This window comes from Stegodyphus dumicola, chromosome 7 (genome assembly GCF_044657685.1).
Source record: "Stegodyphus dumicola isolate Sdum_Otavi_A_Nest chromosome 7, ASM4465768v1".
NCBI classification, from domain to species: domain Eukaryota; kingdom Metazoa; phylum Arthropoda; class Arachnida; order Araneae; family Eresidae; genus Stegodyphus; species Stegodyphus dumicola.
The window spans coordinates 33,977,216-34,001,186 of record NC_140774.1 but is presented as its reverse complement, the minus strand read 5'-3'; the positions used below and the strand labels follow the sequence as shown (position 1 = coordinate 34,001,186).

Below are 23,971 nucleotides of genomic sequence, written 5' to 3'. Positions count from 1 at the left end.
ATTATTACATGAAACTATTTCTCAGCAAGTGGGAAAGAAATCATGTCCATCAAATCATCAATACGTGTTTGAAGTACTTCAAGCATTTCAGCAGCAATGAAAAGATGAGTTTCATCAAGGTCTTCAATTATAAACTTCTTTTTTAGAGCATTGGTTTCATCTAGATGTAAAAGGAACTGCTTCATAGATGGATCACTGAAAGAAATAACTCATATTAATATTTTTGCATTTACACAGCAATTAAATTTAAAAAAATATTAAATTTAATACTTATATACTGTTAATAGTTACGTTTAAACATTAGCAACATAGCTGATGGGAACCAAAAGCATAACCAATATATAAATGGATAAGAGTCAAAATTTATTCCTAGATTGAAATATTTTCACTCGTCAATAAAGGTCGCTCTCCTCCCAATTTGACAACAGTTTATTTTGAGATAATAATTCTAGCTAAAAATTATGAAATATCTTTGATTTCTGATTACTGGCAATAATCAACAGTGATTAAAAGTTTAACATGAATGGATTACATATTTTGATTCACATAATATTTCACCATTCTGCAGAGAATATTCTCTTTTCTTTTTTGCATGTAGGATTAACCCCTCTTCAGCAAAATGAAATAAATTTCTTCATTTTTATCAAACAGCGATAAAATATTGTTTGTTTATTTGAATATGGCAAAACATATAAGGGTTATCTCTAGAAAGCTAGCTCACACTTATTTTACATGTAAAGAAAATAAAAAAAAAAAAAAAAAAGGCCAACCCATTCATTCAGTTTCAAAACCTGGGTTGAAGTACTACTATTCAGCAGTCTCATCACTTGTTTTGGTGGACCAAAGGTAAAATACTGCTTGATAGATGCTTAATATCTCAAGTAAACTGCCATTTTTATTTTCTCTTTTAATATACGTATTTTTACAAAAAAGATCCAACTGAGACATTTCATTAGATTTTAATGTTTTCATAAAGCTAGCACACGAGGTGTTATCAGTCTCAAAATGCATTTTCCCCCCCAAATCGTATTTCAAATAGTTGGCACCAAATGTAATTATGATGTATTATTTTTCAAAAATAAATAATAAAAAATCTGTAAGTATGTATGTTATTTATTCACATGGTGGAAAAATGATAGAACTTAGAGTCACTGAACTTTTTATCATAATAATCCCTCACCCAAATATAGGAACCCTGAAGTTCGGATTGTGAATTTGTTTTTGATTTATTTCACATTCTGTAAAAATTTAATGAATTTTCGTTTAGCAAACTCAACAATTTGAAAGCAAGTAGTGGCAATGTTTGAAACAAAACATTTTTATTTCCAGCATTCCAGACTGTTGCTATTTGGTAAAATGTAAGATATTTATCTTTCAATTTTAATCCCTTAATTCCGCGACTTGAAAGCAATGTGTTGCCATTGCCTCGAATAAAACACTTATTATCTTGATGCATCAGCATGTGCTGCCATTCAGTAAAGCATAAGATATTTAACTTTCAAATATAGTTTTTCTGTTATTGAGTAGCAAGCCAAGTGACTAAAAAGCAATAAACACAGTTCTTAAAAGTATTTTTTCTACTTTTTAATCCAATTGTTTTAAATAAAAATGCATTTAAATTATGAGATGTCTAAATATTAGATTTTTTATGAAATGAGAATAGCTGGACTGATTAATACTGATTATATACTTTTTTTAATAACTCTTTTAGGCGGTTGGCTAGTTTTCAAAGAAATAACATAATATTGCGTTCTACAGGTTCATGAATTTGAAGCGATTGATGAAGAATCAAAACACAATTTTATTTGGCAGTATGACATAGGACAGTTCCAAAGACACATTTACAGTCATAGAAAAACTACAATAAACAATCAGGAACACAGCCTTCAGGCTATAATGATAATTACAGCTTCAGGGCAAAGCACTAAAGTACAGTTCCCGACTTGGTCATTTGCCCTCAAGACACAATACTACACTATTCAAGTTACTACTACGCTGCGTACAAGTAGGATATATATAGTTTTAACCTACCTTCTAGAACAGCGTTTCCCAAACTTTTTTTACCATGGCATGGTACGAGATTTTAAATTTTTTCGCGACCACCTTATAAAAAAAACATTTATTACAAAACAAATATTATTTTTTAATAAAAATCATAATTCAAGTTATTTGTTTGTTTATTTCATACACAAAAATTGCAAAATAATTATATAACAAAAACATAAGTAATTAAAGACAATCCATTTATCTTCATTTAAAACTTGAAGTAAATAAAGTAAATTTTGTTTTACACATTTTAACCTTATTGCGAAGGATGATGTTGTTTTTCATCACATAGTAATTTCAAATTAGGACTTAATGATGCTAATTTTATTCTCAAATTAGGTTAGACATCCAACCTGTTTCGATACTTATTTTTTAAGTACACCAAGGCTGAGAATGCAGTTTCACACGTATAAGTGGTGACAAAAGACATTAAAAATTGTATCGCTTTCACTTGAATATTCTTTTTGACAGCGCAACCAAAAATTAATTATTGGTACAGTTTCAAACACTTTTTTAAGATTAATATCGCACAAAACTTCAATTAAATTATCAACTTCTTGTTCACTAAGATTAAGCATTTCTTCCTTTTCAATATCGACAGAAAAAAGGATCTTTAATCCATATATTATTTGAAAGAATATCCAAAAAGTAGTCCTTAAAACTATTTATTAGCTCCGAAAGACGCAGTGGCATAGCTAGGGTGGGGCAAGGGGGGACATCTGTCCCCGGGCGCAGCATCCAGGCGGCGCCAAATTGATGCTACAAAATGTTTTAAAGAAATGTTTTCCATTCTTGGCGCACAGAAAGGGGCGCAAATTCTTCTGTTGTCCCCGGGCGCTAGAATCCTAGCTACGCCACTGAACAGACGTTTTGAAACGTTTCCTTTTGAAAGCCATAGTGAATTACAATACAAAAGGAGGTGTTTATGATCACTCCCCATTTCCGTGCATAATTCGATAAAAAGTCTGCTATTTAATGGACGAGCCTTTATGTAGTTTACAAAATTGACACATACATCCAAAGTCATGTTTAAATTTAAAGGCATTTGTTTTACTGCCAACGCTTGTTTATGGATACTACAGTGCACCCATACACAATTAATTGCTAATTCTTGAATTTGTTTAAACAAACCTTTATGACAGCCTGCCATTGCATGTGCTCCATCACTACTTAGCCCAACACACTTCATCTAATCAATACCTTGACTAGTGACAAAATCATTGGTAGCCTTAAAAATTTCATCTGAGGTCATTCTTGTCAGTAGCCTTTTACAAAACAAAACATTTTCTTGTATGGTGTCTTCATCAATATATCTGATAAAACACATTAGAATTGCATTATCCTTGATACTTGTGCTTTCATTTATTTGCAAGGAAAAAAAACTTGCTCTTTTTTACTTAAGCAACTAGTTCTTCTTCTAAATGTTTCACGCATTCATCAATTCTTCATTTAACTGTATTATTTGATAAAGGTATCGCCAAAAATAAACATTTTTCCTTTATTCCGCATAAAGTATTTGCGATAATTTTCAAAGCAGGAAGTATTAATTTTTCTAAAGCACTATGAGGATACCCAGTTTCAGCTATTAATTTGGAAATTTCAAAAGATGTCACAGTGAGATTTTTATTTGACAGGTGAGGTAAGAGTGTATTTTTCATTTATTTGTTTTTAGCAGCAATCAATTCATTTTTCTTATCAGTAAAAAAGTTAATTTGCTTATCAGAGTACTCAATTGAGTGTGTTTAAATGCCGTTTCAACTTTGATAATTTCATGCTTTCATTTGAAAGTTGCTCATTGCAAATAACAACACATAGCGGCAAATTATTTTGAGTGCCGCCAGCAATGAACTCAAAGCGTCAATTCGTCACAATAGTCGCGAGTCCAAGTAGCTTTACGCTTGTTATTTTGGCACTGTATATCTGCTTTAGGTGCTTCAGGCACAGTTTCTTCACGATCATGATGTTCAGTTTTGCTCGTGCTTGGTTGATCATCAACATTTAAATCTGTGGTTTTCTTGATTAACCATTTATCCATTTTAAAAAAGGTTGAAAGCTTTAATATAAAGAATTTGTTTATTAATGATTTATAAGAAAAAGTATTTTTATTACTTACCAATATGAAGTTGCTATTAATAATAGAAAATAATAACTAACTGTCAAAAAAAATAGGTAACAAAAATTCAAACATAATCTTGTTTCAATACACATGAGTTTATGGCACATGTACCGGAGAAAGCACTGAATGACTAATTGAAATCAGCCAATCAGAGCATCTGAATTTAAACGGTCCGGTAGGAAACGGTGGTAAAGGGTTGCCACCTGTAGTACTTGAAAAAGTTTCGAAAAATATTAAATTTAGAGCAAAATATTATAGATTTTTTTGTGTTTTTACAATTTTTGCCATGACCCTCCTTAATTTTTCTGCGACCCACACTTTGGGAAACACTGTTCTAGAATATTCTTACTCTGTCTATGGCGTACTGCCAATTCTGGCAACTCCACCTTTCCCTCCCACTTATTGGCAACCATAACCCAGCTTTGCAGGGAAGCTTATCACCGTAGCTATGCATTTTGGAACAATAGTGAATATAAAAAAAAGTATGACTACTCTTAATACAGTGGAACTTCGAGATATGAGCACCTCTATATACGAGAAATTTGACATACGAGGGAAGTATGAGTGAAACATTTGTCTCGAAATACAAGCAAGGAGCCAGGCTGTGGGTATGCATATCACACTTCCCGATCTGGGTCGACTCAGGGTCTGTTCACTCTGTGTTCTTTGATCTCTGTGTTTGTGGGCTTGTGAATTAACTGTTTTTCACATTTAAGGTGAAAATAATTATTTCACAATGACTCCCAAAAAGATTGTTGCCTCAGATAGTGCTGCAAAGAAAAAGAAGAAAGCCATGGATGGCCATTGAAATTAAGAAAGAAACCATACATAAACATAAGAGGGGTGCAAGAGTGACGAAATTTGCAAAGACTTAAAGCCAGTTCGACATCAACGATCTGCACTATTCTGAAGAATAAGGAAGAAATTAAGAAACTTGATGTGGCCAAATTACCGTTATTTCCAAGCACCGTCCAAAACTGAGAAGCTGTTGTTGCTGCGGACTAACAAGAAGCAGTTAAAAGCCAATTTGGTGTTGAAAGCTATCATTTACGCTAAGGCTAATAATCTGTACTTGGACCTTCTCCGAAAAACACCACGTATATTGACCGAAGATGAGATTTTTGGGGTTGCAGAACAGATTAACTGGATTTTTCAATGGGAAAGTTTGCTTCTAGATATGAGAAATTCACTATACAAGCTCAATGCTGGAACCAATTACACGTGTATCTCGAGGTTCCACTGTACTTTATCAGAAATTCTAAAGATAAGCTGTTTTTATGTATTTTGTGATTTTGCTCTCAAATTTTATATGGCATAAGTGTGAATAAAGCAATACTTAATAAGCATAAGAAAACCTAGTGCGATGATAAAATCTAAATCCTTTCAGATTTTTTTCTTTTAAATTAAAAACATTATGTACATTTATTATAATCCAAACTGAATCTAAAGTAAGCATGCCATTGTGCCTGTGTGAAATCATTCATACATGTTTATTTCTAGTAATAAAGGAAATGTACCTAATGTTTATTAGAAATAAAAATATCGAAGCAATAATGCTTCTGTTCTTCAATTTTGAATCACTTTTATGTAAATTTCCTTTGCATCTCAGATAAAGGGGGGGGAATGGCATATATTTTCATCTGCTATTAACATGAAATGAGAACTAATACTGAAAAAAATTTTGGCCAGAAAATATAAACAAAACACAGGGCTATTATTGAGATTCACTTTCAGTTGCTTATCTACTCCACATACTGACTAATAGAAAGTTACAAAGTAGATCACTGACAGTTTTATCTCCAATTTAATTTATGGAGTATTTTTACTTTTGTTGAGAAATACAGAAAAAATACTTTTTACTGCTACATAAGGAATACAAGACTGAAATTTAGAGCTACAGCTCAGCTAAAAATCCAAAATGAAAAGTATATGTAAAAAAATTAGGAGCCTTCAAGCATTATATAAATCCTATATGCAAAACAGCTGCAACATATGGAGTAATCAAGTTTTAAGCAAGACAAGAATAGCCTATATTAGCCAAAATAATGAATTTTTATTATCTGTAGATTTGTTACACTATTTTTATCACAATTTTTCATTTAAAATGCAAAATTTTACACATTCAACTTTTCACATAAAAATAATTTACTTTTTAAATTCACCTTATATTTAATATAAAATTCTCCACTTCATGAACACCTGTTTTTATATGAGATCTAAATTATTATTTTTCATTAGTTACAGAAATCTGAAAAGAATGTTTTCCTTTAATAAGAAAACTGAAAATATCATCCACTGCTTGTTTTACACAAAAACTGCAAAAGGTACAATTTTATAAAACAGTACATATGTTTATGGCAGTTTTGCAGGGATGTTTTGTTTGTCCATGAGGGACTGCACAAGAAGAAAAGTTAGGGGCTTAACAGTCAAGCGTGTTTTACTTTCGCATACACTACAAGCAATAAATTGACTTTAGGCAAGACATAAAAATTGTATAATAAATTTATATACTTATTTACAATAAGGTTTAAATTTGGGCTTTTCAATGGACATTTTAACAAGGGAAATGAAGTGGAAAGCTCCTGGAACTAGGTGGTAGAAAAACTGGGATCTACGACAGAAGCTGTTCGTCTTGCTGGTGTTATGGTTACCATTTCCAACTGGATCACAAAAAAACATGAAAAAATATAAGTGATCACTCAGTGCCTCAGTCTATTATGCACTTAGGTACACACCCTCATTGTTGTCACAAGTACCAAACATTACCAAGAGAAAATACCCCAAAATATAACTCAGCCATTAAGACCTCGCACATCACAATGAGCTATGACCTAAGCATGAAGATGAGCACAAGACACAGTGAGAAGTGGCATGCTTATGGATCTTTAATTGCTGATCTTTAAACAGTGAATGCTGCATAATCCATTTACAGACAGTCCAAATGAATACCTTATTACTTGGGTGATCGATCACCTGATCTAAGATCTGGTACTGGCTACGTACGACATGACACAGCTTTTTAAGATTTTGATCATTCAAAGCTACTTTTTTCTAGAAGGAAAAAGAAAGGGTTGTCCCAATACTCTTTCTTTTTTTTTTTTTTTTTAACTATACTATCACCAGATTCTTGATGCTGTAGAACTACAAAATTTCAATTCTCGAATTATTTCTGAAATTGAATGACCTATGTTTTGAGAACCTATTATCTATTGTTGATCAAATAAGTCTAAATCATGAGTTCTGCCCTCAACATTACTTTCAATAACTGCTCAGAGATGTTTACAATTCCAACTTTATAGATTCTATGGCAGCTTTCTCAGATGCACTGAAAAGAAGTTGCAGTGTCCCAATATTCACATAATGAAGTCTATTAATATTTCAACAGCACTTCAATATACCATGAATCATCCTTTGACTGAATCAATTAATTGCAGCAAAGACATTAGGTACTATTTGTTGACGGAAAGGACGCCTTCTATGGCTTATATCAGACATTTTAAAGACAACATGGAGTCAATTCAAATGATAACTAAAACTATTTTATAAATTCCAACACAGCAGAAAGACTAGCACATACTTCAATTTGAATATCAGTGACAAATATTTTTTCAGTAGCTGAATAACTGAAACAAAAATATCACAAGAGACCAAATACATACAAGTCATTCAATAAAAAAATGGGAAATTTTTTTAAAAAAGAATTTTTACAAGAATGGAAGAAAACATTTATTTTTCAAAGTAATCTTCCTCATATTCTATACATTTATACCATCAATGCATGAGCTTCCTAATTTCATGCACAAAGAATTCTTGAAGGTGTGTGTACTGCATGGACTTCTTCATGATCATCAAACCTTGAACCACTAACAGCTTCATTCAGTCGGTTAAAAATGTGATAATCTGAAGGTGCCAGATCTGGGAAATATGGGGTGTGGGGGCAAGCAGATGAAATTCAGGTCTGTGATGGTATCTAACTTATATATGGTATCTACTCTTATATACGCCCTCAGATGCATGGCTTCACCAAATGTGGCAATGTGTTCTGCACTGGGTTTTGGCGTGATTGTGTGTTCTGCGATGGTTTTTGCCGCGATGTTGTTTGTAGGGCAATCCTTTTATTGTTGAAATTTTATTTTGCTGGAGGGGTTAGTTGGTTTGGTGAGCATTTTGAAATGGCTTATGTTGCAATGAAAGATGTGGTGGCAAAATTTCAGTTGCGTATTATGGATTGTATGCAAAGTAAATTTAGTATTAAAAGGTACGATGTTGGAGTTGTTAACAAGTGTTTTGTTCATGAGAGTGTTTATACAGATTTTATTCATGAATGTATGCTGGACTTTGTATGCTCTGTGTCTCAGAAGACAGAATGGATGGATAAAGTGGTGGAAATTGATGAGTTTTGCTGATGTTTGAAATTGATATTTCTGCTGTCTGAAGAAGCATTTACAATGGTAAGTGCATTTTATTTCATTGTTGTTCTTATTTTGTACAACAGTTCTGCAGAACAGTTTCGTAGAAATTAATTTCCTAGAAAAACAATGAACCATCGTTTTTTTACTATGAATTTCTATCGTTATTGTTTTTTGAATTGGTTTTCATTTATTTTGTTGATTTGCACGCAATGCCTGGATTATGTAATTCATTATTAAAACAGAACACTGTGTACATGGCATTGTTTGAAATGTATTGTTGTTATGTTAGTTTATTTTAGCGAGGTATGCACAATTCCTACGCTACATAGATTGCACAATTCTCTCATTTTTTTTTTAAAGTTAAAACAGATCACTGTGTACATGGATTCTTCTCAAATATTTTTGCTTAGAAACTTTATGTTTTTGCTATCTAAATTTTTTGTTTATGTTTTGGATTTTTGTCATAAATTGTGTGTTAAAAACATTGTTTATGAACGTGTGAAAACCACATTTTTGCAGACATTTTAGGCTTAAAGTTCAAAATGTACACAAAAAATTTAGATAGTAATATGGCACCCTGGAGTTTCTCGCCAAAAATGTTTGGCGAGAAATTTGTTGCCAACCGAGGGCATTTATACGAGTAATTCCCAAAATTTAATATCTAGGCATAATTTGAGCCATAGAATCGAAATATGGGAAAAAATTGGTATGCTACTTCAGAAAAAGTCCGATTTTGTGTCAAAATACCTATATTAAAACAATGCTATATATAAATTTAATATATATCCTAAGTTGCGCTTTCAATACACGAAAAATGCAATTTGAATTTTGACAATATGGGAGAACTGCCCCCCCCCTTTTGCACCATGTACATTAAAGGCATTAACCCAGCTGACCAGTATCTATTCTATTATTCCACTCTAAGCCAAACCAACAAATAGATAAAAAAGTTGCTATGTACCTTATAAATTGTGCATTGTTCAGCTCATTTGTTTATAATTCTGTGAAGGAAAATAAAATAAATTTTTTAATGTCATAGCAGTCCACTGACTGACTGATGAAAGCATCGCAAAGAACCATAAAAACCGGATATTCAAGGTAAGAAGATTATGCTGTGCATTTGGAATATGCTGTGCATTATATAAATACCTAAATAAAGACACTTATATAACTTACCATTCTACCAATATTCCTTTCATAACATACACCATCCTGGAACTTACGAATCACAGTTCTACAATTAAATTTGAAAACAGACAGACAGACAGACAAAGTAGACAGATGTCTTGTTTTGCACCCGCTAAGTCTTTCTGCACCGATGGGAGAAAAATCAAGCATAGGTGCGAAGGAAAGGTATATAGAAAGAGGGGCAATTTCGTATTTGAGGAGAGTAAAAAGGAACTTCGTACATCTTGTACGAGTTCAAAAGGCCAGGAAGAAAAGATGGGACAAAATAAAATTTAAAATAAATTGCCCAAAAATAATAGAGGGAAAAAAAAAAAAAAAAAAAAAAAAAAAGAGGGCCTATAGAAAGAAAAGGAAAAGAAGTAGAAAATATCCTAAAATACGATTGTGTCCATGAGTGTAGTTAAAAGGAGAAGAAACTGTCTTCATTTACAATAAATAGTGTCTCACAGGTGTGTTTGTGTAGTGAGTGTGTTTGGTAATGGTGAATAGATGTGTTACTGGGAAAAAAACAAATATTGACGGTGTTAAAATTCTTCGTATCAAGGTATTTAGCATGGAATATAAAGTAATATGTACGCTTGCATCCTGAGATATCAACAAAGGTCATCAAACAAAAGTATATATTAATTTAACCAAAGTAACTTATGCTACTTTCATTCTCAACATTTTCATACATTTTTCAAAAATGCAGCAGCAGACTAACAACATAGAACCATATACAATACAAGACCACAACCGCATACACCCCCAAAAAATAAATAAATAAATAATATATATATATATATATATATTTATTTATGTGTGTAAATTACTGAGTATATGTATTAAAAACACAAATTAAACAGTATTTATTAATTTAACTATCATAATTTATTACAAGATTAATTATTTTACTATCATAATTTATTACCAGTTAAATAATGTTAATATAACACAATGAGGCACACTGTTATTTATATAAGCTCATAGTTCTAAAAATTCATTTAAGGCGGTGAAGAATAAACCATCCCTTACATATGGACATTTAACAGATAGCAAAGAACAGTATGAGAAAAAATCGGTGAGGTATAATATTATTTAAAGGCGAAACTATATTCAAGCGATCTAGAAAGAAAAGAGAATCCAGAAGATCCGAGAGGGAAATAGCGCGATGCCCAAATTATCCCTCTCATCCCCAAATTTTCCCTCTCTCGAGATTCCTTAAGGGCTTTGTAAGTGTTGACAGACGTGAACTGATAACGCTGGCGTCTGTTTCGAGTTGATACACAAAGGAAGCCACAAGCAATGGCAATTTCAAGTATTTTTTAATGCTTTAAACTGATGAAAAATTAAGATTTATTGATTTAAAGGCACTTATTTATAGAAATTTGATTTAGTTTAGATGAAAGAAAAGTACTTATCTTAAAATTCCAGGCTTTTGGAGTATATCCTTACATTGTCCGCTGTTTTATTCTCGTCAACATCGGAGCCGAAATTCATTGGAATGATATAGGTTTTGTAGGGGAAAAATAAACATTTTTCAAAGAAATTTAATTGATAATCACCAAGAGGAAAGGAAAAATTTTCACTTTTTTACGGAGCGCAGCGATCGTGCTGCCGCTTGCCTCGGTGATCACACAGCCCTCCAAATTTGAAAACAATATCAAAGTTACACTGGACTAAAATTGTTGCCATTCAGGAAATAATCTCTCTCCTGCCACCCTTTACTTGTTGAGACCGAGAAACACAAGGAGGGTTAGACAAAAGAGGATTTTCATATTTTTTTGTTTATTACATCTGCCTTCAAAACATATTCAACTAATATGATTATATATTCTTTACGAAAATAAATAGTAAAATAATGCATAAAACAATTTAATGAATATTATATAACAGAATAGGAGCAGTGTAGAACGTTATCAAATTATTAGTTATATGAGAATTTTTAGCCGAAATAATACTTACATATGTATACACATGATGTTTCACGCACTTATCTTTTCAGAGCAGAAAAATTTGTAAAATGTTAAACATCCAGGACTGAGCGGAAATACGAATGTGATTGATTAATGTATGAAATCAGATCGAAGAGTAGTTGCCCTAATTTTTTTGTCATAATTGCACATAACTTAATTTTCAATACTAATTTAGCTAATTAACAGAGCCAAATTTGAGTTATTGTGGCGACATCGTTTGCAATATTGAAAAGCCGTCTATCAAACTCTTCGCTTTGCGATTTTCTTTTTGTTAAATGACAAGAGTAAAAAAGTGCCCGATATTAAAAGAAACGTTAGAATTTGTTTTAAAACCCAAAATTCTTCCAAGAAAATCTGAGGTTAAATCAACTCCAGGGTGGACTAAAAAATCCCCCTAAGAAGTATTCTAACAGAGAAATGCATCCTTAGATGTTAGAGTTACTGCGCATGCGTCAACTACTACTGTTAAGATGATGGACTCTAAAACACTTACTTTATTTTCTGGATATTAGATATATTTTCTATTAGATAAATTCGTGAATTTTTTAGCAGAACTCATTAATTGAAGTTTGCTGAACTCATTAAAAAGATGAATTCGCAAGAAGAAAAATTACAAATTGCATTGTACTTTATTGATATGCTAGAAAATCTGTAACTTTCTGTACAGCTTCAAGATAACTATCCTCTAGTGCCAGTTATGTTTTGGGGGTGAGACTAAATTTCAACTTGGCAGGAAATTTTGATTGGTTGGCTCTGGTGACGTCGTTCTGACATATTTAAACACCGCCTCTCATGTGGTTTACAATCAAAACTCATCATGCGCCATGTTTGGTCATGACCAAGATGGGTTCTTCTCTTGCTTTATCAAGATATCCGTATAGCCAGGGCTTAAATTGCGTCGGAGCCCACCGGAGGCGGGCTCCGGTACTTCTTAGTTTTAGGGATAATTCATGATTTTAGCCGAAGCGCACCGGAGCTCTAAATAAGAAGACTCCGGCACTTCTTTTATGTAACTGAACAATAATTTCAGTAGAAATTTGATCTTGGAAACTTTATTTTTGAATAATAAAATTATATTAAAAATTGCTGATTAAATTCTAATTTATCTCTTTGCATTTTATTAAATTTTAATTACTTTAATCATTAATTATTAATTTTTTAATAATGAATTATTTAATTTTTAAATTGTTAATGATTTTATTAGTCATCTTATTCTTTTATTTATTCTTGTTTCTCTTTCCTGAAGGTCTTCTATAGGGCTCTGGTACTTCTAATTGTTTAAATTAAACCCTGCGTATAGCTGGCTTTTTTGTTTTTTGAATATGCTTCCTTAGGGATTATGACAGCCATATACTGGTAAAAGGCCGTAGACCATATACCAAAGCGAAGATCCGAGATGGTTTATATCATAAATAAGAGAGTTCTTAAGGAAGCTTATATTGTAAGAATTTTGTTCTTCGAAATCTTCAGTTTTCATAAAGGAAATTGGATAAAATGCATGTCTTTTTTCGAATGTGAGAAAAGTCCTAAAATTACTTCAACTGTTTTATTTTGTTAATAAAGATAAAATATCACCTAATATGTGTATGCACTAAACAGAACTTCACATTATTTAGTGAAATAAATAGTGACAAAATACAAAATTTGAAATTGTAGTTAAAAATTTTTTTAAATAAGTTTATTTGATTATGGTAAAGTCACCCTTAATAATATGTACATTTCACGTCACACTAATTGTCTAAATTACAAAAGTGAACTCAAGTGCATGTACCTTCCTAGTATTACTTATTAAAAAAATATTCACTGTTGTTTTTACAATCATAGGTGATAAGATTTATATAATTAATATAATGTGAATATACGTTTCCCAAATAAACTTTGTATTAACTGAATTTAAGATTACATGTTCCTAAGAAATTTAAGGAATTAGTTTTGCTTAGGAAATGTAAGTAGTGTACAAGTCTTGAATGAAATGTTTAATTTCTTGTTAGACAAATTAAACTTATTAACACACTTGACTAATAACACAATAATAAAGGATGTATTTAGGGTTTATTCATCATCCATTAAATCAAAAATAAAATTTGCAAGGCCTCTACAAGCCTTCCTTTGCTTTTCTGGAGGAAAAGACTTTACTGTTTTCGATATAAACAACATTAAATGATCTATGTTGTTGTGCTCTTGTGTCTTAAGGACAGAAGCAATGGCTTTGTCGATCATATCATTTTTTTTCCCCAGAAGAATCTGAAAAATAAATAAAAAATTCATTATTAAATAGTAATCTCAATCTCCACTGTGCATATTTTACTGAAAATATTTTAAAATTTGTTTCACTATTTTGCTTTGTATTTGGAATATATACATGTGCATTTTAGAAGATTAGAATTTTTTTTATTATTATTATTTAAACATATTTTTGTAAATTAGCACATGTATATATAAATAAAAAAATTTTCATCATCTAAACATGATGTATAAAAATAACTTAAAAATAACAATTTTTAATCTACCAGAATTCCAATTCATATTAACATACTTTTATGTAAGGTAGACTCAGAAGCTGTTTCTAGTCCAAAATCTTCAAAATCCACTGACTCTTGCACATCCAGCTGCTCAAAATCCGTGGAGCATGATGCTTCATTGGAGCATGTTGCTTCATTGGAGCATGATGAATTCCTGCTTTGGATGCTCAAATTAGACCATGTACTGAAACAATTTCAAATTAATAATTACAGATTATGCAAAATTCAACCTTATGCTCATAAATTTTATTCAAATTCAACAGTATATTAGTTTTATTGAAAAAAATTGTTGCAGAGCAAGAAATGTTTAAAATTAAAATGCTTTAATATACGAAAGACCAAAAATAATTGCATATGGACCTGTAAGGAAGTACAGCTTACAATGCATGTTGCTAAACTGTGCTAATGGAATAAACCTTTTCATTATCTGAGTCAATCAATAATTAATATAATTAGTGGATTATACCTGGAGGTATACTAAAATGTATTAATAAACCAAGCAAAATTGTATAGTGATTCTCTGATAGGCTATATTTTAAATCTTAACTTACTTTGATTTTCAAAAGATTTATACTTCAAACTTTTAATAATACAGTGTTACAATGGAGTGGACAACTTTTACTTTGCTCTGCGACTGAGCTTTTAATCTGATCTACTCATATCCTAAAAAATTTTATTCTTTAAGAAATATTTAGATACCATTAATCCATTGCAGTCCCCAAACAACAACCTCAGTTTTTAATGATGTGTTTTTAAATAAAAAATGAATTACATGTTATACAGTTCTTATTTATTTTTTTATGCACTGTATTGCATAAAAATAAATAAAATATGTATAAAGCATAATACAAATATATGAAAGAATTTAAAGAAATAAAATAGTTTTACAAAGCTTAATTATTATGTTCTACTTATGTACAACATACCTTCATTATTCTTTACTGTTACCTTTTTCTCTACAATTTTTTCATTTTCATCCCTAGTTCATTTCAATAAAAAATTGTCCAAGAAAGTATGTATGTCATCATATGATGTTTAAGATTGTTTTCAAAATGTGTTAAAGAAGTCTCACTTGAATAGTGCTGTTGTATGGCAAGTTGCCATTTTTTCCAATGAACTCAGCAACCCTAAAGTTAAACTTTGGGTCTATGAGTCTCATCAACAAAATCTTTTTTTAGTATATGCAAAGAAATTTTTGTTAAATGTTTCCTCATCATCGCCAAGCGTAGTGTCAATATAAAAGGTTAACATACTCCTTTATTATTCAATTTCTAACATTAAAAAAAAATTGTTTAGGCATTGCTACATGAGTCATTACTCAAGTTGCCATGTGTGGATAAACATGGCATGATGAAAGGAAAGTATAATACACATAAATAATGATTCGCCAGGTTGGTGTCACATCAGCGATGTATCTATATGGAATGTTTCTGTTTGAGATGTGTGCCAATGCATCTCAAACGCAGTACAAATTTATGCTAAAATGATTGTTTCTTCAATAAGAATGTATTTTATTTAGTGTAGAAGTGAAATTAAGAATCGGGACTCTTCACATGTTTTATTATGCATGGAGGGGTTGGGGAGGCAAATGAGGTGGGGGAGTTTTGAGGTCCAGATTTTATATCATTCCGGACTTTATACTGTATAATGTTTACATTTTATTCCCAGCATCAAAAGATGAAGTTTTCAAATAATATTTTTTCACGATATAAATAGGCACTTGTTTCTCTCAAAGTAAAACTTCTTAGTATCGTATTAAAGAATTACAGTTAAATGTTTGTCATTTGATAAAGGGTCTTCTATACAAAAAAGAAAAAAGCTTAAATTTGGACGTTCAAATGTTCAAAATTTGATTACTTGACCTGTTCAAAGTAATCAAATTTTTAAGGTAAAAAGAAGTGCTTTAAAATTCATAGAAACACTTCTGAAAATATATATACATTTTAACATGAATAAATTTGATGTTAAATTTCATTCAGATGTTTTTGTATATTAATTTCAGTGATGATATTAATTTGATAGGACACTAATACCTATTTTCAATCTGTATATTTTTCCCTTAAGCATATCTAACATATTTTCAAACCATATAAACTCACACAAAAGAAACTATATACATTTAAAAAATATTAATTGCTTAAAATTATCTTTCCAAATTAAAATCCTCAAAAAATGTTCTGTTAGGTAAAATAATATTGTATGTAGTTAATCATAATGCTATGCAAGAATATTGTGGAACAGGTACATAATTTAAAAATCTTACTCTTTATCAATTAAAAACGGCTCAAGAAATGTCATTGATTGAAACAGTGGCCATTCTCTTTTCCTTTTTGCACCACTGCCACTCGTCTGCTTAAGCAAACGTTTTTCTTTCCTGAAGCGATCTCGGAGCGATTTGTATCGCTCCTGGCATCTGTCAGCTGCAAGAACAAATCATAAATATGAGAAACTTTAATCTGTAGAAAAGTCATAGATCGTAATACTTCGTTATTTAAATTGATTAAAGAATATAAACTAAAAATGAAATAAAACATAGTATTCACTTAAGCAGTAGTATGAGAGGAAATTACGATATTTTTAATTTACAAATTCAGTAAATCATGCTTTATGAGTTTATTTAAAAGTTAATTTTAGTCAAACTGAATTAGTTATATTTCAAGAATTAGCGTAAGTAGTTGAAATAGAAAGAATTTTAATCAGTTTAAAATGCAGAAAAATTGTATGCCACTCACCTGTAGATCCAATGGCTTCAGCTATGCTGATCCACGCATTTCTCCTCATCAGGGAATTTTTGTGGCGTTTATCGTTCAGATTATATAAATACGGGTATTTCTGAATTTCATTTATTAGAAGTTCATCCGTCGCTAGAGAAACACTCTTTTTTTTTTTTTTTTTTTGATTTTTTTGTTGGTACAAAGTGCTAAAATGTGTAAAAATGGCTTCCAAAGCTGCAGTAGTAAGCGGGTAAGTAAACAAACATAATCATTGGTTGTTGCAATCACGTGAATCGAGAAACATCGTGGCCTTTCTCGAAGGCCACGGAAACACACGCGTCAAGCGTCAAAAAGTTGAAGTTGAATCAATCCATCCGGCCATCCGTCATCCGGCGAATGCCGCCTCTGAGCTCGCTTCTGATTGGTTAACGCTTTACGCGCGAACGCGTTGCCGCGCCAGTGTGAACGCAGCTTAAAGCTCTCGAGAGCTATCTGCCCACTGGGAAGGAAGCCTTCGTAGAGAACTTTCTAAGGGTAACTGGCTCGTATACACGTTACACATGAGGAAAAACAAGAAAACACCTATGCAGCCAGCCGGCTCACAAAATTAAAAAAAAAAAAAAAAAAAAAGTTTTTTTTTTCTTTTACCATGATTAGAATAAAAATCAATTTGTTATTCATTACCATTTACGACCAGTGGTAAAAATATGTAGTGAAATCCATTTAGAGCAAGATCTGCAAAGAAATAAATGCGGTAGAATTTAAATTCTCAGAGAAGAATCATCTGATTATAATCAGCACGATTTGCTCCAAGTTAATCCGTATTATGTAATGTTATCAGGTGGTTAAAAGTATAAAGCAATAATAATTAATTCTCCTTTGATTTTTAGTAGCTGAATGAAATGATCATAAGGTAATTTCACGACAAAGAAGCACTTAAAAGTCTATCATGCCTGAAATCTGCTTGAGTGTTTAGTCATAAGGGTACGAGATCTCAAAGTATATGTTAGAATGTATCCACGGTCAAAAGTGGGTTGGAGTAATTATTTACATACATAAAAGCAAGAACTATGCATACATAAATTCTAATTTTATTGTGTGGAGAAAATCATCAAAAGCATTATCAAAGCAGCCCTATCAACAGTTTCATCACAAAACAACTACATTGCAGAGCATGTTTTCAAAGTATCTGAATTTTTTTTTTAAAGTACATACTGATTCTATGGAAAATGTCTTGTTTACAAGATAAATAGCTCTCGGATGCTTCGCCACTTCATAAAATTTTTAAAGATTTTATTTTTATTTCTGTTATTGGTCTTCATATATCTGCCAGGCTGCATACTTTTGTAGACCAACAATTTATTTAATGTATGAAATTTATTAATCAATTTTTTTAGAATAGTTTAAGTTTTCACTATTCATAAATTGTGATTGTAATCACTAGCAATTCAAAAATGCTCAGTAACAAAATACAGTAGCATTTTCAAAACCACTGAGATTTACACTTATATGAATTTAATAATTTTAAAGCACTTACTATATTTTTGTAGCATTTTTAATCATTTACTTAGAGAAATATCAGCACACTCTGGTTTGATAATGAATTATGATTTTCCTTTGCAATAATCAAGTGCTATTGTTATTCGTATTATGTTACTATGTTCTCTATTTGTCAAATATTTGACTGTATATTTCATGCTGAAACTTTTAGTTCTTTTGCACATATTGCTGTGATACACCCTAATAAACACGTTATATGTTGATATTATGTAAAATGATGTTGCTAATTGTACTATATATGTAACATCAACTGGAGAACTTTATACTAATAAATTTGTAGTGAAATACTGCGATAGAATATGCATATCAAAAACTAATTAATAAATTAATTGTGTAACTAGTAAGAATGAAGTAGTGACAAGATTAAGAACATTTTATTTTATATACTGTTTTTATTCATCTTATCAGGTTCTGTGTTCTTCCTTACTTGCTTTGGGAACATTAAATGACCTGACTCGGAACAGGGAGCTTACTACAGCTATGTTCAATAAATGTGGGAAGTAGACAATACACACAAGAAGTGTATACGAAACCCTTTTATTTTTCTCTCTTTACAATGATTTCCGGACTTCGGAATACAGAGACCAACCACTTGTGGTCTGAACGTAAGAATATAAAAATATTAACTAAACTCTAACTAAACTAACTTTGGATTAATAAACAAGTGCCTACTTGAAGATTGGCCGTATATTAACTGAAAGCCGTATGTAGTACAGAGAACTGCTAACACTACAATACTTTTAAAATTATCAAGAGGATTAAACCTCTGGCCTTGAAGGCAACAAAACTGCTATGGCAAGCGGCCTGCTCCTGATCACTCCTTCCTCTCTCTTGCTTGGCAAAAAGCCACAACTTAAGTACTTGGCGTTCGCAAGACAAATTTGCATAAACAAGTTAAAGCTTTTAATTCTGGCCGGAAGTAGAAAATAAGAAGTGATAGTAAAGATTTAAAATAAAATAAACGTTAGTAAAACTTAAGATCCTTCTCAGTATATTTTAATTTATAAAAGATTTAGAGATTATTTTATATACAACAACCTTATTTTGACACTGATTTTAAATAGATACTGGTCCCTTTAGCATAATTTTTTCCTCTTGAAGAAGAGGGACCTGTGTCCCATTGCTCTAAAAACTTACAGTTTTATTTAAAATCTACACTGAAATAAAAGTTGCCTAATTTTAAGTTATACATTGGCATATTTTTCTTTCTATTTGACACTTACTACTATATCATCAGACATTTTCCATAACATGAACGTATCTGGCCTATGTCTAAAGTAAAAAAAAAAAAAAAATACATATTTTCTGATAATTAATACAATGTGTACATCTCATTAAAATTTTAAGACATTGATTAAATTTCTTTATTGCATTTAAGTAGTTTTAAAATAACATATAATAAATTTTAAGCCTCATTGACATATAATAAAATATGCGTCTATCATTATGATGCTAAATTTACGATTGAAGGTTGCCAGTTCTTTAATGAAGATTTTAACAATTTTTGATATCTTAGTCATACATAAGAAATCCGTTTGTGTAATATAAGAATAATTTTTTTTTTTTTTTTTAATGAAACATTGAATTACATGCATAAAATAATTTTAATTGTATAGCAGTACTGTATATGTTTTTATTATTTACAAAATGCTTACTTCATACTTCAAGTAATTGAAAGGAAGAAGAGAAATATTACTTTGAAATATTTTTGCTGAAGAATAATGGTGATTTATTAGGTTAAAATCAAGGCGCTAATGAAATTATTGTGTTATCAGTTATATTTACAAAAACAGATGTATCAGAAAAAAACAAGACGCTAAGGAAATTATTCAGCTATCAATTATATTTACAAAAACAGATGTATTTTATTCTTCAGCTTGATAAATGAATTTGCAAAAATAGTAATTTGTACTCATTTTGGGGGTATTCAAATTAAAAATGTTTATCGCAGAAAATGTAAAGAAAATTTTCTAATATTTTACGTTCAAATGTATTAAATGTCATTTCAACGGAGTTAAGAGTGTATCTATGTCGATCTTTTATGTGATTTCTTAAATCTTCAAAAGTTCTACATGAAAAATTGCAGACATTAATGGGGCATTTCGAATTTCCTTCACCTTCAGCCACAACAGGTACTTTATGTACTTCCCGAATGTGTTCATATAAAATCTTTTTTTCTTTTTACACTTCTTGCAGTAGTACATATAGTAGCTTCCAAAAGTGTTGGTACACTTATAATTTTCATTGAAATAAGGCTCTATCCATTAATTAAAAGTAAACTTTCTGAATGAGATTTTAATAATAAGATCTATAATCTATTCGTAACAAAATTACATGAAATATTTTAAAAATATAGCGAAACTTTATTTTTAAGAAATTAATAATAAAAAAAATGACAAAAATTTTATTTCAGAAAAGTCTTCGTATACTGAAATATTTTTCGGTAAAATCAAAATTAGAATTACCGTTTACCGCATCAGTTTAACCTTCATGAGGGAGAAGATAGAATAACTTTAAAGTCAAGCTACATTTGTGTTGGTTTGCTTTAAGATTTCAGTCATTCTAGTGGTGATAACTCACCCACAAAATATACGTAACACTAGTTTAAGTGGGCCAAATGAACTAAGTCCTGCGACAGGCTGACCACTTGTCCAGGCAATATGCACAAGTGCCTCGGGGCCCACTGTCTAGAAAGCAGATATCAGGGCACTGCCGGCCATGTTTGTCTAGGGCTGTTTTTGGCGCCGAGTTTAGTTTAGCTTAGTTGTTTAATTGAACTAAGCTAATTGAAATCAGTTTAATCCCGGAAAGTTGTTATAATATTGCTTATTATTTCCCAAAATGGAATTGAATGCAGCAGAATACATTGACACGAACACAAAGGAACATACGGACATTTAAGGATACGTTTGACAATATTAAAATCAATATTGTCGCAAGGAATATTTCTGAGAAATTCGTGCATCGAATAAAATGCATAATGACTTTAAAGTTTATGGGAGCAATAAGTCAGCATTTAATACACTCCGCAATGAGGATATGTCCTAATTGACAATAGAAAGTAAATCGTGCTCTTCAAAACTTACAAGCATTACAAAATATTTTCAAGCAATACATATTTACATCATTCAAAGTGTTGTAAAGTCTGTCTTGCGTAATTCAACTTGAATTCTTTAACCCTACTCAGCGAGCTATCGCTCCGTCTGTGAAAGTATAACAGAATTTTAAGAAGGTTTAAAATAACCCATTTTATTAAAGCTTAACAAAACATATACAACTTGTGCGTGCAAACTGAAACTCCACCACTTGCGGGTAGTAGATGAAGAAATCTGAATTCGCAAATTGAAATGCATTCGTAGACTGTAATATAAATGAACGCAACAAATAGAGAAATTTAACTCTATACATATTCTTCAGCATTTTTTTTTCTGTATTTTACTTCAATAATATATTTAACTAATATAATTTATAACACAGGGAACTGATAATTTTCATACTTAGTTACACTGTTATTGTAACGAAAGACATTTCTAATGCCAGTATTATGCAATTGGTTATAGAATAACTTTTAGATCGTCGTTTAGCAGCGAATTTTATTATTCAATAAATTTGAATTTTATGTTAAAAATAACAAAATTCTGCACGAAACGCTTTTGAAGTTTGCTTTAAGCAATAAATGAACATCATACATATTCATATGTATCACGTCTAACTTTTTTTTTCCAATCATAAGCAATCGTAATATATAACCCAAAGTTTTCACATAGATAACGTAAGTAGTAATTATATATTTTTTTCCTAAACCACAGGATTCCATTTTCGTCTTTCCTAGCACTATATTTCTTTTACACTAGGCCAAAATACAGGATGTTTATAAAGTCGCGGACCCATTTTGATGTTTAATAACTCATAAAATAATAAAGATAGATTAAAATTAATAACATAAACTGTTAGATAGACTCAAAAAGTTTCATGACCCTTGTCAATGAACTTCACGTGTGCCCCCTTCGTCGCACGAAGAATATCAAGTCGATATTCAGTTTCACGCCAGGTACCGGCAAGCATGTCGGCATCCACAGAGGCTATTGCGGTTGTAATTCTGACTTTTAGGTTATCAATGTTCGACACTCTCCTCCTGTAAACGTTGTCCTTTACAAATCCCCAAAGGAAAAAGTCTAGCAACGTTATATCAGGTGATCTGGGTGGCCAGCACCATCTTGTTGCAAAAAGACATGTGGCTGAAGCTCTTCTAGTTGTGGAAATACGAAGTTTTCCAACATGTTTAAGTATACGACTGATGAGACCGTCTTTTTTGTAAAAAAGAAAGGCCCAATGACTTGGTCGTGCATCAGTCCACATCACACATTAACCTTTGGGGAATCCCTTTGTGCCTCACGGTATTCATAGGGGATTTCAGATCCCCAAATGCGCACATTATGGCGATTAACAATGCCAGAAAGATGAAAGGATGCTTCGTCGGAGAACATTATGCGCTTCAGAAATTCATTATCATCTTCTATCCTCTTTAGCATATCTGTTGCAAAGGCCATCCTCCTAGGCCTATCATCCGGTTCCGAAACTTAAACAATTTGAACTTTGTATGCATGCAGTCTTAATTTTTCCTTAATAACCTTGTACACCGTCGAAATTGGCATATCTAATTCTCTTGCCGCTGATCTCACAGATCTTCTAGACCCACCAGCGGCCGAGCGGTAAAGACGCTGAACACTGGTAGTTCGGTCTGAGGTTCGAATCCCGCGAACGGGCTGGCTGCATGGGCGTTTTCGTGGTTTTCCCCATGTGTAACGTGTATACGAGCCAGTTTCCCTTAGAAAGTCCTCCACGAAAGGCATCCCTCCCTTTAGGCAGATAGCCCTCGTGTGCTTTGCCATAATTAAATACACCACACCATCACAGATCTTCTAGGATTGTGTAAAAATGTCTCTCTGACATGCTCAACATCAAAATCCCTTGTGCAGGGACGTCCGGAACGTTTCATATCTGCGATACTTCCAGTTTCTAGAAAATTCTTTTTCCGTCGCAAGATGCTGCTTTTGGATGGAGGATCTTTTTGGTAAATTCTGCAGTTTCTCTGTGTTTGCATTATGGATTTCGTTTCTATGAACCACCATAAAATCTGTGCTTTCTCTTGTGATGTATGCCTTCTCCTTTATGTCCGGTCGAATAAAACATCACATACAAAAGTACTATAACAAGCACATCAAAAGTAAACGTAATATTGCAATAGTTGCCAAAAACAAAAGAGAGAAAAATGCAATTAATAAGCAGACGATATTTAGAAAAGTACAGATATTTAGACTGGAAAAGGAAATTATCTGAAATTAACCACACGCGCAGACGATATTTACAAAAGTAAAAATATTCAAACCTGGAAAAGAAAATATTATTATGGATTTGGTATTTAAATAGCTAATGTTAGTTGAATTATAAATTAAAT

At 31.5% G+C, this 23,971-nt stretch overlaps 2 protein-coding genes across 2 annotated transcripts; both read right to left on the bottom strand.

Annotated features, from left to right (window-relative positions):
• Window positions 1–14: 14 nt before the first annotated feature.
• Tfb5 (transcription factor B5) lies at window positions 15–9,902 on the bottom strand. The gene is made up of 2 exons (XM_085820071.1): window positions 9,751–9,902; window positions 15–195 (listed from the first exon to the last, which is right to left on the bottom strand). The coding sequence occupies exons 1-2, from the start codon at window positions 9,783–9,785 to the stop codon at window positions 15–17; spliced, it is 216 nt and encodes a 71-aa protein (XP_085676197.1). The 5' UTR covers window positions 9,786–9,902.
• A 3,849-nt stretch (window positions 9,903–13,751) lies between these two features.
• LOC146996150 (uncharacterized) lies at window positions 13,752–17,175 on the bottom strand. Its single transcript, XM_085819760.1, has 4 exons — window positions 16,972–17,175; window positions 16,503–16,659; window positions 14,254–14,423; window positions 13,752–13,961 (listed from the first exon to the last, which is right to left on the bottom strand). The coding sequence occupies exons 1-4, from the start codon at window positions 17,018–17,020 to the stop codon at window positions 13,939–13,941; spliced, it is 399 nt and encodes a 132-aa protein (XP_085675886.1). The 5' UTR covers window positions 17,021–17,175; the 3' UTR covers window positions 13,752–13,938.
• Between the last annotated feature and the right edge of the window lie 6,796 nt (window positions 17,176–23,971).

Coding starts and splice junctions, on each gene's coding strand:
- Tfb5 (XM_085820071.1), bottom strand. CDS start 9,785: ATGGTGTATGTTATGAAAGGAATATTGGTAGAATG. Junction 196..9,750: donor AAAGGAATATTGGTAGAATG/GTAAGTTATATA, acceptor TATTTCTTTCAG/TGATCCATCTATGAAGCAGT.
- LOC146996150 (XM_085819760.1), bottom strand. CDS start 17,020: ATGAGGAGAAATGCGTGGATCAGCATAGCTGAAGCCATTGGATCTACA. Junction 16,660..16,971: donor TGAAGCCATTGGATCTACAG/GTGAGTGGCATA, acceptor TTGTTCTTGCAG/CTGACAGATGCCAGGAGCGA. Junction 14,424..16,502: donor CCGTTTTTAATTGATAAAGA/GTAAGATTTTTA, acceptor AAATTGTTTCAG/TACATGGTCTAATTTGAGCA.